Source organism: Petromyzon marinus, assembly GCF_048934315.1.
Source record: "Petromyzon marinus isolate PM22_M1 ecotype Great Lakes invasive population chromosome 85 unlocalized genomic scaffold, UKy_Petmar_22M1.pri1.0 chr85_unloc.1, whole genome shotgun sequence".
NCBI classification, from domain to species: Eukaryota; Metazoa; Chordata; class Hyperoartia; order Petromyzontiformes; family Petromyzontidae; genus Petromyzon; species Petromyzon marinus.
Genome location: NW_027422646.1, coordinates 240,566 through 257,389, shown reverse-complemented (window position 1 = coordinate 257,389; position 16,824 = coordinate 240,566). Strand labels below are relative to the sequence as shown.

At 51.2% G+C, this 16,824-nt stretch overlaps 1 protein-coding gene across 1 annotated transcript in view; it reads right to left on the bottom strand.

Annotated features, from left to right (window-relative positions):
- Positions 1 to 678: 678 nt before the first annotated feature.
- LOC116936913 (sterol carrier protein 2-like) overlaps positions 679 to 16,824 on the bottom strand; it is a 79,786-nt gene continuing 63,640 nt past the window's right edge. The window contains 3 exon segments of the mRNA XM_076059248.1: positions 679 to 4,517; positions 14,172 to 14,251; positions 15,411 to 15,537. Coding sequence (XP_075915363.1) covers positions 4,422 to 4,517; positions 14,172 to 14,251; positions 15,411 to 15,537 — 303 coding nt within the window. The 3' untranslated portion in view covers positions 679 to 4,421.

Genomic DNA, 16,824 nt, shown 5'->3' with positions numbered 1-16,824 from the left:
TGGTGACTTTACCGAAAGAACCAAGATGATGAATCCCTGCAGTCACGAAAGCTTTAAATCAAAATTCATTTGCATTAAGTTTACAAGTGTCTGGTTGGTTTTGTGTGAGGGTAGGTGAGTGAGTGAGTGGGTGAGTGGGTGAGTGAGTGGGTGGGTGAGTGAGTGAGTGGGTGAGTGAGTGAGTGGGTGGGTGAGTGAGTGGGTGGGTGAGTGGGTGAATGAGTGGGTGGGTGGGTGAGTGAGTGGGTGGGTGAGTGAGTGGGTGAGTGAGTGGGTGGGTGGGTGAGTGAGTGAGTGGGTGAGTGAGTGGTGAGTGAGTGGGTGGGTGAGTGGGTGAGTGAGTGGGTGGGTGAGTGAGTGGGTGAGTGGGTGAGTGAGTGGGTGGTGAGTGAGTGAGTGGGTGAGTGAGTGAGTGGGTGGGTGAGTGGGTGAGTGAGTGGGTGGGTGAGTGAGTGGGTGAGTGGTGAGTGATGAGTGGATGGGTGGGTGAGTGAGTGGGTGGGTGGGTGAGTGAGTGGGTGGGTGAGTGGGTGGGTGGGTGAGTGGGTGAGTGAGTGGGTGAGTGAGTGGGTGAATGAGTGGGTGATGAGTGGAATGGGTGAGTGATGAGTGTGTCTCTCCCCAGTGCTAGGGATGTTTTTGTGAGTGCGTGTGTGTGAGTGACTCCAAACATCTCCATTGCTTCAATTATTTAATTCAAACAATGGCAAACTTCATCAGCAGCATCATAACCTTGGTAACATCAGCAAATATTAATACCACCATCATCACCATCACCGTGATCACAGCTCTTTCCATGTGACAACTTTTCATTGGCAAATTGAACTACCAGGCGAGGTAGTCAACATCTCCCGGGGTCTGGGATCGAATCCACGACCTCCTGTATACCAGGCGAGGTAGTCAACATCCCTCAGGGTCTAGGAGGGAACCCACGACCTCCTGTATACCAGGCGAGGTAGTAAACATCTCTCATGGTCTGAGATCGACACCACGACCTCCTGTATACCAGGCGAGGTAGTCAACATCTCCCGGGGTCTGGGATCGAACCCACGACCTCCTGTAGACCAGGCGAGGTAGTCAACATCTCTCAGTGTCTGAGATAGAACCCATGACCTCCTGTAGACCAGTCGAGGTAGTCAACATCTCTCAGGGTCTGGGATCGAACCCACGACCTCCTGTATACCAGGCGAGGTAGTCAACATCCCTCAGGGTCTAGGAGGGAACCCACGACCTCCTGTATACCAGGCGAGGTAGTCAACATCTCTCAGTGTCTGAGATAGAACCCACGACCTCCTGTAGACCTGGCGAGGTAGTCAACATCTCCCGGGGTCTGGGATCGAACCCACGACCTCCTGTATACCAGGCGAGGTAATCAACATTTCACCACCAATTATGAATCGTCACAACACAGACAAAGCTACCCCAGGTAGCCTCTAGCAGGGCTGTAGGGGCAAGTGCTGTTACACAGACACAGACAAAGCTACCCCAGGTAGCCTCTATCAGGGCTGTAGGGGCAAGTGCTGTTACACAGACACAGACAAAGCTACCCCAGGTAGCCTATAACAGGGCTGTAGGGGCAAGTGCTTTTAGTAGCGAGCAGTAGCAGCAGCGTCTATGAAGGCTACCGGCACCGTGGCTACACACAGAGGGAAAGGAGGGGTGTGGCCAGCACGACCACGCCCGGCCGCCTTTGTCTCTCCCCCAGTGCTAGCGATGTTTTACTACACCACCATCACCACCACCACCACTGCAGCACCACTATCACCACCACCATCACGACAACCACCACCATCACCACCATCACCACCACCACCACCATCACCACCACCACCATCACCACCACTGCAGCACCACTGCAGCACCACTATCACCATCACCACCACCACCACCACCATCACCACCATCATCACCACCACCATCATCACCACCATCATCACCACCATCACCATCACGACCACCATCAAATCTATGATTAGCGGCAAAGATTAAATCATCGGTTAAATCGGCAAACAGATTCGTTACTACTGTCTTAATCAGTGTGTGTGTCTGTGTGTGTGTCTGCGTGTCTGTGTGTCTGTGTGTGTGTGTGGCTGAGGTGCCATCTGTTGAGGAAGTACTGAAGGCGATCCGGAGTCTGAGACCAGGAAAGGCACCGGGCAGAGATTATCTCCTAAGCGAAATATTGAGGGAGGGTGGCGTTTGTGCACAGACTGCCCTATATGACATCATAACAACAGTCTGGACCACTGGACAAGTTCCGCAGGATTGGAAGGATGCCCTGGTGGTCCCCCTCTTTAAGAAGGGGGACCGCACAGACTGTAACAACTACAGGGGCATCTCACTCCTCAGTGTGCCGGGAAAGGTCCTGGCAAGGATTATTCAACATCGCCTTGCCAGGCACGCTGAGGAGAGGCTTGCGGAGCCCCAATGCGGTTTCAGGAAAGGGCGGTCCTGCACAGATGCCATATTTTCTGTCCGTTTGCTACAGCAGAGGTGTAGGGAATTCCAACTAGACCTACATCTCTGCTTTTTTGACCTGGTCAAGGCCTATGATACCATCAGTAGGCCTGGGCTCTGGGTTGTTCTTCGTGCTTTTGGAGTCCCTGACCCTCTGCTCACGATCATTAAGGACCTTCATGATGGTGAGCGGGCCCGGGTAAAACTACGTGGCCGGGAGTCAGAGCCATTCCCTGTACACCTTGGGGTGCGACAGGGATGTCCTCTGGCTCCCACATTATTTAACATCTATTTTGACCATGTAGTTCGTGAAGCCTTCAATAGCTGTACCGGGGGAATCTCCATTTGGTACAGATAGAATGGGAGGCTGATCGATGCCCGGGTGCGGTCAAGGGATGGCTCCCTATTGGTCAACCACCTTATGTATGCCAATGATTTGGTAATAGCTGCTCATTCAGAGGAGGAGTTGGAGACGCTGCTGCTGAGACTGGAGCAAGCCACTGAGAGATGGGGCCTTACCATCAGCCCCACCAAAACTAAGCACCTGCCTGGGTATTTTGTACCATCGGACACTCCACCCCACAACTCCAAATCGGTGATGGGGCAGTTGTGGAGAGAGTGGAGAGTTTCCCATACCTGGGCAGTATGCTCATGACCGGCTCCGGTTTAACAGCAGAAGTCTCACTCCGAATCAGTCGAGCGGCAATATCTTTTCATCGGTTGCGTAACGCTGTGTGGAAGCTACCTGGTCTGTCGCTCCGCACTAAGCTTCAGGTCTTCTCGGCCACGGTCATTCCCTCCCCTCTCTACGCGTGCGAAACGTGGACCCCCCTAATAGAGCATCTTTGCCGGTTAGAAACATTTAGGCTGGCCTGCCTACGATCCATCCTGGGTTTAACCAGACTGGATTGTGTGAGGAGCTCACAAATCCTTGAAAGATCTGGGCAGGGTCCCATCGGTGAGCTCCTCCGGCAGGCAAGGCTGCGATGGCTGGGTCATGTAGCCCGCATGCCCAGCCACCGCATGCCGAAACAGCTTTTGTTTGGCCGGATTGAGGGGGCTAAGCGGGCGCGGCACGGGCTAGAGAAGAGATGGAGTGATGTGGTACAGGAGGACGTGGAGCTGAGTGGACTTGCCGATGACTGGTACCAGCGGTGTCAAGATCGGCCTCTGTGGAGGAGGCTCGTGAAGGATGCTACTGGGCAGTTGGAGGCAGTCGCCCTCCAACAACAACGGAGGGCGGAGGAGCGACGCTCACAACAGCGAGCGGAGCGCCGGGTGGCTAAAGCACAGCAGGTTGGCACAGTAGGGGGCACAGGTGGTGCATCAGCCAGTCATCTCAGTCAGTCGACCCGTGGCACCTGGGTCTGCCCCGTGACCTCCTGCCAGCGGGCGTTCGACACTTCACGTGGCCTCAGGGTGCACATAGCCTGGCACAAGCGTCGTGGTGACGTCACCACCACTTAGTGGCGAATGGCGGTTGTTGTTGTTGTGTGTATCTGTGTGTGTGTGTCTGTGTGTGTGTGTCTGTGTGTGTGTCTGTGTGTCTGTGTGTGTGTCTGTGTGTGTGTCTGTGTGTGTGTCTGTGTGTGTGTCTGTGTGTGTGTCTGTGTGTGTGTGTGTCTGTGTGTGTGTCTGTGTGTGTGTCTGTGTGTCTGTGTGTGTGTCTGTGTGTGTGTGTGTCTGTGTGTGTGTCTGTGTGTGTGCTGGGTGTGCGTCTGTGTGTCTGTGTGTGCGTCTGTGTGTGTGTCTGTGTGTCTGTGTGTGTGTCTGTGTGTGTGTGTGTGTCTGTGTGTGTGTCTGTGTATGTGTGTCTGTGTGTGTGTCTGTGTGTGTCTGTGTGTGTGTGTGTGTCTGTGTGTGTGTGTCTGTGTGTGTGTGTCTGTGTGTGTGTCTGTGTGTGTGTCTGTGTGTGTGTCTGTGTGTGTGTCTGTGTGTGTGTCTGTGTGTGTCTGTGTGTGTGTCTACAGCTTGGCTTTGGGTAGAGTTGTCACCAGACTCTGCAGCTTCATAGCGGCCGCCATGCTGCCAGCAATCTTCATCTTACCCTGGAAGAAAGCCTGCAGGAGACCCACAGAGAGAGACTAAAACACTGCACCATAGACTCAACACTGCCCATAGACTCAACACCGCACCATAGACTCAACACTGCCCATAGACTCAACACTGCCCCATAGACTCAACACTGCCCCATAGACTCAACACTGCCCATAGACTCAACACTGCCCCATAGACTCAGCACTGCTACCCATAGAGTCAACACCGCACCATAGACTCAGCACTACCCCATAGACTCAACACTGAACCATAGACTCAACACTGCCCATAGACTCAACACTGCCCCATAGACTCAACACTGCCCCATAGACTCAGCACTGCTACCCATAGAGTCAACACCGCACCATAGACTCAGCACTACCCCATAGACTCAACACTGCACCATAGACTCAACACTGCACCATAGACTCAACACTGCCACCTATAGACTCAACACTGCCCATTGACTCAACACTGCCCATAAGACTCAACACAGCCCATAGACTCAACACTGCACCATCGACTCAACACTGCCCCATAGACTCAACACTGCACCATAGACTCAACACTGCACCAGAGACTCAACACTGCACCATATACTCAACACTGCCCCATAGACTCAACACTGCACCATAGACTCAACACTGCCCCATAGACTCAACACTGCACCATAGACTCAACACTGCACCATAGACTCAACACTGCCCATAGACTCAACACTGCACCACAGACTCAACACTGCCCATAGACTCAACACTGCACCATAGACTCAACACAGCTACCCATAGAGTCAACACCGCACCATAGACTCAGCACTACCCCATAGACTCAACACTGCACCATAGACTCAACACTGCACCATAGACTCAACACTGCCACCTATAGACTCAACACTGTCCATTGACTCAACACTGCCCATAGACTCAACACAGCCCATAGACTCAACACTGCCCATAGACTCAACACTGCACCATAGACTCAACACTGCCCATAGACTCAACACTGCACCATAGACTATCAACACTGCCCATAGACTCAGCACTGCACCATAGACTCAACAGTGCACCATAGACTCAACACTGCTACCCATAGACTCAACACTGCACCATAGACTCAACACTACCCATAGACTCAACACTGCACCATAGACTCAACACTGCCCATAGACTCAACACTGCACCATAGACTCAACACCGCACCATAGACTCAACACTGCCCATAGACTCAACACTGCACCATAGACTCAACACTGCCACCCATAAACTCAACACTGCACCATAGACTCAACACTGCCCCAGAGACTCAACACTGCACCATAGACTCAGCACTGCACCAGACTCAACACAGCCCATAGACTCAACACTGCCCATAGACTCAACACTGCACCATAGACTCAACACTGCCCATAGACTGAACACTGCCCCATAGACTCAGCACTGCTACCCATAGAGTCAACACCGCACCATAGACTCAGCACTACCCCATAGACTCAACACTGAACCATAGACTCAACACTGCCCATAGACTCAACACTGCCCCATAGACTCAACACTGCCCCATAGACTCAACACTGCCCATAGACTCAACACTGCCCCATAGACTCAGCACTGCTACCCATAGAGTCAACACCGCACCATAGACTCAGCACTACCCCATAGACTCAACACTGCACCATAGACTCAACACTGCACCATAGACTCAACACTGCCACCTATAGACTCAACGCTGCCCATTGACTCAACACTGCCCATAAGACTCAACACAGCCCATAGACTCAACACTGCACCATCGACTCAACACTGCCCCATAGACTCAACACTGCACCATAGACTCAACACTGCACCAGAGACTCAACACTGCACCATATACTCAACACTGCCCCATAGACTCAACACTGCACCATAGACTCAACACTGCCCCATAGACTCAACACTGCACCATAGACTCAACACTGCACCATAGACTCAACACTGCCCATAGACTCAACACTGCACCACAGACTCAACACTGCCCATAGACTCAACACTGCACCATAGACTCAACACAGCTACCCATAGAGTCAACACCGCACCATAGACTCAGCACTACCCCATAGACTCAACACTGCACCATAGACTCAACACTGCCACCTATAGACTCAACACTGCCCATTGACTCAACACTGCCCATAGACTCAACACAGCCCATAGACTCAACACTGCCCATAGACTCAACACTGCACCATAGACTCAACACTGCCCATAGACTCAACACTGCACCATAGACTATCAACACTGCCCATAGACTCAACACTGCACCATAGACTCAACACTGCACCATAGACTCAACACTGCCACCCATAAACTCAACACTGCACCATAGACTCAACACTGCCCCAGAGACTCAACACTGCACCAGACTCAACACTGCACCATAGACTCAACACTGCCACCTACAGACTCAACACCGCACCATAGACTCAACACTGCCCATAGACTCAACACTGCACCATAGACTATCAACACTGCCCATAGACTCAACACTGCACCATAGACTCAACACTGCACCATAGACTCAGCACTGCACCATAGACTCAACACTGCACCATAGACTCAACACTGCACCATAGACTCAGCACTGCACCATAGACTCAACACTGCCCATAGACTCAACACTGCCCATAGACTCAACACTGAACCATAGACTCAACACTGCCCATAGACTCAACACTGCACCATAGACTCAATACTGCACCATAGACTTAACACTGCACCATAGACTCAACACTGCCCATAGACTCAACACAGCCCATAGACTCAACACTGCACCATAGACTCAACACTGCACCATAGACTTAACACTGCACCATAGACTCAACACTGCACCATAGACTCAACACTGCCCCAGAGACTCAACACTGCACCATAGACTCAACACTGCACCATAGACTCAACACTGCACCATAGACTCAGCACTGCACCATAGACTCAACACTGCACCATAGACTCAACACTGCACCATAGACTCAACACTGCACCATAGACTCAACACTGCCCCAGAGACTCAACACTGCACCATAGACTCAACACTGCACCATAGACTCTGCACTGCACCATAGACTCAACAGTGCACCATAGACTCAACACTGCTACCCATAGACTCAACACTGCACCATAGACTCAACACTACCCATAGACTCAACACTGCACCATAGACTCAACACTGCCCATAGACTCAACACTGCACCATAGACTCAACACCGCACCATAGACTCAACACTGCCCATAGACTCAACACTGCACCATAGACTCAACACTGCCACCCATAAACTCAACACTGCACCATAGACTCAACACTGCACCATAGACTCAACACTGCACCATAGACTCAACACTGCCCCAGAGACTCAACACTGCACCATAGACTCAGCACTGCACCAGACTCAACACAGCCCATAGACTCAACACTGCCCATAGACTCAACACTGCACCATAGACTCAACACTGCCCATAGACTCAACACTGCACCATAGACTATCAACACTGCCCATAGACTCAACACTGCACCATAGACTCAACACTGCACCATAGACTCAACACTGCACCATAGACTCAACACTGCACCATAGACTCAGCACTGCACCATAGACTCAACACTGCCCATAGACTCAACACTGCCCATAGACTCAACACTGAACCATAGACTCAACACTGCCCATAGACTCAACACAGCCCATAGACTCAACACTGCACCATAGACTCAATACTGCACCATAGACTTAACACTGCACCATAGACTCAACACTGCCCATAGACTCAACACAGCCCATAGACTCAACACTGCACCATAGACTCAACACTGCACCATAGACTTAACACTGCACCATAGACTCAACACTGCACCATAGACTCAACACTGCCCCAGAGACTCAACACTGCACCATAGACTCAACACTGCACCATAGACTCAACACTGCACCATAGACTCAGCACTGCACCATAGACTCAACACTGCACCATAGACTCAACACTGCACCATAGACTCAACACTGCACCATAGACTCAACACTGCCCCAGAGACTCAACACTGCACCATAGACTCAACACTGCACCATAGACTCAGCACTGCACCATAGACTCAACACTGCACCATAGACTCAACACTGCTACCCATAGACTCAACACTGCACCATAGACTCAACACTACCCATAGACTCAACACTGCACCATAGACTCAACACTGCCCATAGACTCAACACTGCACCATAGACTCAACACCGCACCATAGACTCAACACTGCCCATAGACTCAACACTGCACCATAGACTCAACACTGCCCATAGACTTACACTGCACCATAGCCTCAACACTGCACCATAGACTCAACACTGCACCATAGACTCAACACTGCCCCATAGACTCAACACTGCACCATTGACTAACACTACCCATAGACTCAACACTGCACCATAGACTCAACACTGCCCCATAGACTCAACACTGCGCCATAGACTCAGCACTGCACCATAGACTCAACACTGCACCATTGACTAACACTACCCATAGACTCAACACTGCACCATAGACTCAACACCGCACCATAGACTCAACACTGCACCATAGACTTAACACTGCACCATAGACTCAACACCGCACCATAGACTCAACACTGCACCATAGACTTAACACTGCACCATAGACTCAGCACTGCCACCTATAGACTCAACACTGCCCATAGACTAAACACTGCTCCATAGACTCAACACTGCACCATAGACTCAACACTGCACCATAGACTCAACACTGCCCATTAGACTCAACACTGCACCATAGACTCAACACTGCCCCAGAGACTCAACACTGCCCATTAGACTCAACACTGCACCATAGACTCAACACTGCACCATAGACTCAACACTGCACCATAGACTCAACACTGCCCCAGAGACTGAACACTGCCCATTAGACTCAACACTGCACCATAGACTCAACACTGCCCCAGAGACTCAACACTGCACCATAGACTCAACACTGCACCATAGACTCAACACTGCACCATAGACTCAACACCGCACTATAGACTCAACACCGCACCATAGACTCAACACCGCACCATAGACTCAACACTGCACCATAGACTCAACACTGCACCATAGACTCAACACTGCACCATAGACTCAACACTGCACCATAGACTCAACACTGCACCATAGACTCAACACCGCACCATAGACTCAACACCGCACCATAGACTCAACACTGCACCATAGAATCAACACTGCACCATAGACTCAACACTGCACCATAGACTCAACACTGCACCATAGACTCAACACTGCACCACAGACTCAACACTGCTACCCATAGACTCAACACTGCACCATAGACTCAACATTGTACCATAGAATCAATACTGCCCCATAGACTCAACACTGCCACCTACAGACTCAACACTGCCCATAGACTCAACACTGCACCATAGACTCAACACTGCACCATAGACTCAACACTGCACCATAGACTCAACACTGCACCATAGACTCAACACTGCACCATAAACTCAACACTGCACCATAGACTCAAAACTGCACCATAGACTCAGCACTGCACCATAGACTCAACACTGCCCCATAGACTCAATACTGCACCATAGACTCAACACTGCACCATAGACTTACCACTGCACCATAGACTCAACACTGCCACCTATAGACTCAACACTGCCCATAGACTAAACACTGCACCATTGACTCAACACTGCACCATACACTCAGCACTGCACCATAGACTCAACACTGCACCATAGACTCAACACTGCACCATAGACTCAACACTGCCCATAGACTCAACACTGCACCATAGACTCAACACTGCCCCAGAGACTCAACACTGCCCCAGAGACTCAACACTGCACCATAGACTCAACACTGCACCAGACTCAGCACTGCACCATAGACTCAGCACTGCCCCATAGACTCAACACTGCTACCCATAGACTCAACACTGCACCATAGACTCAACACTGCTACCCATAGACTCAACACTGCACCATAGACTCAACACTACCCATAGAATCAACACTGCACCATAGACACAACACTGCCCATATACTCAACACCGCACCATAGACTCAACACTGCCCATAGACTCAACACTGCACCATAGACTCAACACTGCCCCATAGACTCAACACTGCACCATTGACAAACACTACCCATAGACTCAACACTGCACCATCGACTCAACACTGCCCCATAGACTCAACACTGCGCCATAGACTCAGCACTGCACCATAGACTCAACACTGCACCATTGACTAACACTGCACCATAGACTCAGCACTGCACCATAGACTCAACACTGCCCCATAGACTCAACACTGCACCATCGACTAACACTACCCATAGACTCAACACTGCACCATAGACTCAACACTGCCCCATAGACTCAACACTGCACCATCGACTAACACTACCCATAGACTCAACACTGCACCATAGACTCAACACTGCCCCATAGACTCAACACTGCCCCATAGACTCAACACTGCACCACTGACTAACATTACCCATAGACTCAACACTGCACCATAGACTCAACACCGCACCATAGACTTAACACTGCACCATAGACTTAACACTGCACCATAGACTCATCACTGCCCATAGACTAAACACTGCACCATAGACTCAACACTGCACCATAGACTTAACACTACACCATAGACTCAGCACTGCCACCTATAGACTCAACACTGCCCATAGACTAAACACTGCACCATCGACTCAACACTGCACCAACGACTCAACACTGCCCCAGAGACTCAACACTGCCCATTAGACTCAACACTGCCCCAGAGACTCAACACTGCACCGTAGACTCAACACTGCACCATAGACTCAGCACTGCACCATAGACTCAACACTGCACCATAGACTCAACACTGCACCATAGACTCAACACTGCACCAGAGACTCAGCACTGCACCAAAGACTCAACACTGCACCATAGACTCAACACTGCACCATAGACTCAACACTGCACCAGAGACTCAGCACTGCACCATAGACTCAACACTGCACCATAGACTCAACACTGCACCATAGACTCAACACTGCACCAGAGACTCAGCACTGCACCATAGACTCAACACTGCACCATAGACTCAACACTGCACCAGAGACTCAGCACTGCACCATAGACTCAACACTGCACCATAGACTCAACACTGCACCATAGACTCAACACTGCACCAGAGACTCAGCACTGCACCATAGACTCAACACTGCACCATAGACTCAACACTGCACCATAGACTCAACACTGCCACCTATAGACTCAACACTGTACCATAGACTCAGAACTGCTCCATAGACTCAGAACTGCTCCACAGACTCAACACTGCACCATAGACTCAGCACTGCACCATAGACTCAACACTGCACCATAGACTCAACACTGCACCATAGACTCAACACTGCACCATAGACTCAACACTGCCCATAGACTCAACACTGCACCATAGACTCAACACTGTACCATAGACTCAACACTGCACCAGAGACTCAGCACTGCAGCATAGACTCAACACTGCACCATAGACTCAACACTGCACCATAGACTCAACACTGCACCAGAGACTCAGCACTGCACCATAGACTCAACACTGCACCATAGACTCAACACTGCACCATAGACTCAACACTGCCACCTATAGACTCAACACTGTACCATAGACTCAGAACTGCTCCATAGACTCAGAACTGCTCCACAGACTCAACACTGCACCATAGACTCAGCACTGCACCATAGACTCAACACTGCACCATAGACTCAACACTGCACCATAGACTCAACACTGCACCATAGACTCAACACTGCCCATAGACTCAACACTGCACCATAGACTCAACACTGTACCATAGACTCAACACTGCACCAGAGACTCAGCACTGCAGCATAGACTCAACACTGCACCATAGACTCAACACTGCACCATAGACTCAGCACTGCACCATAGACTCAACACTGCACCATAGACTCAACACTGCACCATAGACTCAACACTGCACCATAGACTCAACACTGCACCATAGACTCAACACTGCACCAGAGACTCAGCACTGCACCATAGACTCAACACTGCACCATAGACTCAACACTGCACCAGAGACTCAGCACTGCACCATAGACTCAACACTGCACCATAGACTCAACACTGCACCATAGACTCAACACTGCCACCTATAGACTCAACACTGTACCATAGACTCAGAACTGCTCCATAGACTCAGAACTGCTCCACAGACTCAACACTGCACCATAGACTCAGCACTGCACCATAGACTCAACACTGCACCATAGACTCAACACTGCACCATAGACTCAACACTGCACCATAGACTCAACACTGCACCATAGACTCAACACTGCCCATAGACTCAACACTGCCCATAGACTCAACACTGCCCATAGACTCAACACTGCACCATAGACTCAACACTGCACCATAGACTCAACACTGCACCATAGACTCAACACTGCTCATAGACTCAACACTGCACCATAGACTCAACACTGCCCATAGACTCAACACCGCACCATAGACTCAACACTGCACCTTAGACTCAACACCGCACCGTAGACTCAACACTGCCCCACAGACTCAACACTGCCCCATAGACTCAACACTGCACCATAGACTCAACACTGCCCCATAGACTCAACACTGCATCATAGACTCAACACTGCACCATAGACTCAACACTGCCCCAAAGACTCAGCACTGCCCATTAGACTCAACACTGCACCATAGACTCAACACTGCACCATAGACTCAACACTGCACCATAGACTCAACACTGCACCATAGACTTAACACTGCACCATAGACTCAACACTGCACCATAGACTCAACACTGCACCATAGACTCAACACTGCACCATAGACTCAACACTGCCCATAGACTCAACACTGCCCATAGACTCAACACTGCCCATAGACTCAACACTGCACCATAGACTCAACACTGCACCATAGACTCAACACTGCACCATAGACTCAACACTGCACCATAGACTCAATACTGCACCATAGACTCAACACTGCCCCATATCCTCAACACTGCACCATAGACTCAACACTGCACCATAGACTCAACACTGCTCATAGACTCAACACTGCACCATAGACTCAACACTGCCCATAGACTCAACACCGCACCATAGACTCAACACTGCACCTTAGACTCAACACCGCACCGTAGACTCAACACTGCCCCACAGACTCAACACTGCCCCATAGACTCAACACTGCACCATAGACTCAACACTGCCCCATAGACTCAACACTGCATCATAGACTCAACACTGCACCATAGACTCAACACTGCCCCAAAGACTCAGCACTGCCCATTAGACTCAACACTGCACCATAGACTCAACACTGCACCATAGACTCAACACTGCACCATAGACTCAACACTGCACCATAGACTTAACACTGCACCATAGACTCAACACTGCACCATAGACTCAACACTGCTACCCATAGACTCACCACTGCACCATAGACTCAACACTGCACCATAGACTCAACACTGCACCATAGACTCAACAGCGCCCTAGTTGTGCGAGTTCACGGTAAGTGAGTGGTGAGTTAATGAAGTGGATCTCCGTCAAGGCAGCTAGTGGGCTCACCGTCTGAGGGTTGAGTCTGCCGGACATCACGGACACAAGGTCTTCATCGGACACGGACAGAGACACATCCGCGGGCAGACCTGTTGACAGACAGAGAGAAAGCACCCGTGTCTGTGTGTGTCTGTCTGTGCGTGTGTGTCTATGTCTGTGTATGTGTGTGTCTGTGTGTGTGAGTCTCTGTCTGTCTGTGTGTGTCTGTGTGTCTCTTCGTTTGTGCCCGTGTCTCTCTCTCCCCGTGTCTCTCTCTCCCCGTGTCTCTCTCTCCCCGTGTCTCTCTCCCCGTGTCTCTCTCCCCGTGTCTCTCTCTCCCCGTGTCTCTCTCTCCCCGTGTCTCTCTGTCCCCGTGTTTCTCTCTTCCCGTGTCTCTCTCCCCGTGTCTCTCTCTCTCCGTGTCTCTCTCTCCCCGTGTCTCTCTCTCCCCGTGTCTCTCTCTCCCCGTGTCTCTCTCCCCGTGTCTCTCTCTCCCCGTGTCTCTCTGTCCCCGTGTCTCTCTCTCCCCGTGTCTCTCTCTTCCCGTGTCTCTCTCCCCGTGTCTCTCTCTCCCCGTGTCTCTCTCTCCCCGTGTCTCTCTCTTCCCGTGTCTCTCTCCCCGTGTCTCTCTCTCCCCGTGTCTCTCTCCCCGTGTCTCTCTCTCCCCGTGCCTCTCTCACCCCGTGTCTCTCTCTCCCCGTGTCTCTCTCTCCCCGTGACTCTCTCTCCCCGTGTCTCTCTCTCCCCGTGTCTCTCTCTCCCCGTGTCTCTCTCTCCCCGTGTCTCTCTCTCCCCGTGTCTCTCTCTCACCGTGTCTCTCTCTCACCGTGTCTCTCTCTCCCCGTGTCTCTCTCTCTCCGTGTCTCTCTCTCCCCGTGTCTCTCTCTCCCCGTGTCTCTCTCTCCCCGTGTCTCTCTCTCCCCGTGTCTCTCTCTCCCCGCGTCTCTCTCTCCCCGTGTCTCTCTCTCTCCCCGTGTCTCTCTCTCCCCGTGTCTCTCTCTCCCCGCGTCTCTCTCTCCCCGTGTCTCTCTCTCCCCGTGTCTCTCTCTCCCCGTGTCTCTCTCTCCCCGTGTATCTCTCTCCCCGTGTCTCTCTCTCCCCGTGTCTTTCTCTCCCCGTGTCTCTCTCTCCCCGTGTCTCTCTCTCCCCGTGTCTCTCTGTCCCCGTGTCTCTCTCTCTCCCCGTGTCTCTCTCTCCCCGCGTCTCTCTCTCTCCCCGTGTCTCTCTCTCCCCGTGTCTCTCTCTCCCCGTGTCTCTCTCTCCCCATACCACTTGCGTAGTGGACACTTCCATTCCCGGTTTTTACGTCAACAGTCCAAACTCCAATTTCATCTCCGGTGCCACGGACGCGGAATTCAAAGACGGAAGACAGCTTCTGTACCAGGGACTCTCCCTCCTGAGACACACAGAGACACACAGAGACACACAGAGACACACAGAGACTCACAGAGACACACAGAGATACACAGAGACTCACACAGAGACACACAGAGACTCACAGAGACACACAGAGACTCACAGAGACACTCATAGAGACACACAGAGACACACAGAGACACACACAGAGACTCACAGAGACACACACAGAGATACACAGAGACACACAGAGACTCACAGAGACACACAGAGACACACAGAGATACACAGAGACACACACATACACACAGAGACACACAGAGACTCAGAGACGCACAGAGACTCACAGAGACACACACAGTCACACAGAGACACACAGAGACTCACAGAGACACACACAGAGACACAGAAACACACAGAGACTCAGAGACACACAGAGACTCACAGAGACACAGAGACACAGAGACACACAGAGACTCACATAGACTCACAGACACACACAGAGACACACAGAGACTCACATAGACTCACATAGACTCACAGAGACATACAGAGAGACACAGAGACCCACACAGAGACACACAGAGACTCACAGAGACAGACAGAGACACACAGAGACACACAGAGATACACAGAGACACACAGAGACACACACATACACACAGAGACACACAGAGACTCACAGAGACACACACAGAGACTCACATAGACACACACAGAGACACACAGAGACACAAAGAGACTCACCGAGACACACAGAGACTCACACAGAGACACACAGAGACTCACAGAGACACACAGAGACTCACAGAGACACTCATAGAGACACACAGAGACACACAGAGACACACAGAGACACACAGAGACGCACAGAGACTCACAGAGACACACAGAGACACACAGAGACTCACACAGAGACTGAAATAGACACACACAGAGACTCACAGAGACACACACAGACAGACACAGAGACACACATAGACTCACAGAGACACAGAGACACACAGAGAGACTCACAGAGATACACACAGACAGACACAGAGACAGAGACTCACAGACACACAGACACACACAGAGACTCCCATAGACTCACAGACACACACAGAGACACACAGAGACTCACAGAGATACACAGAGACACACAGAGACTCACAAAGACTCACACACACACAGAGACACACAGAGACACACAGAGACTCACAGAGACACACAGAGATACACACAGAGACTCACAGAGACACACAGAGACTCACAGAGACACACAGAGACTCACAGAGACACTCATAGAGACACACAGAGACACACAGATACACACACAGAGACTCAC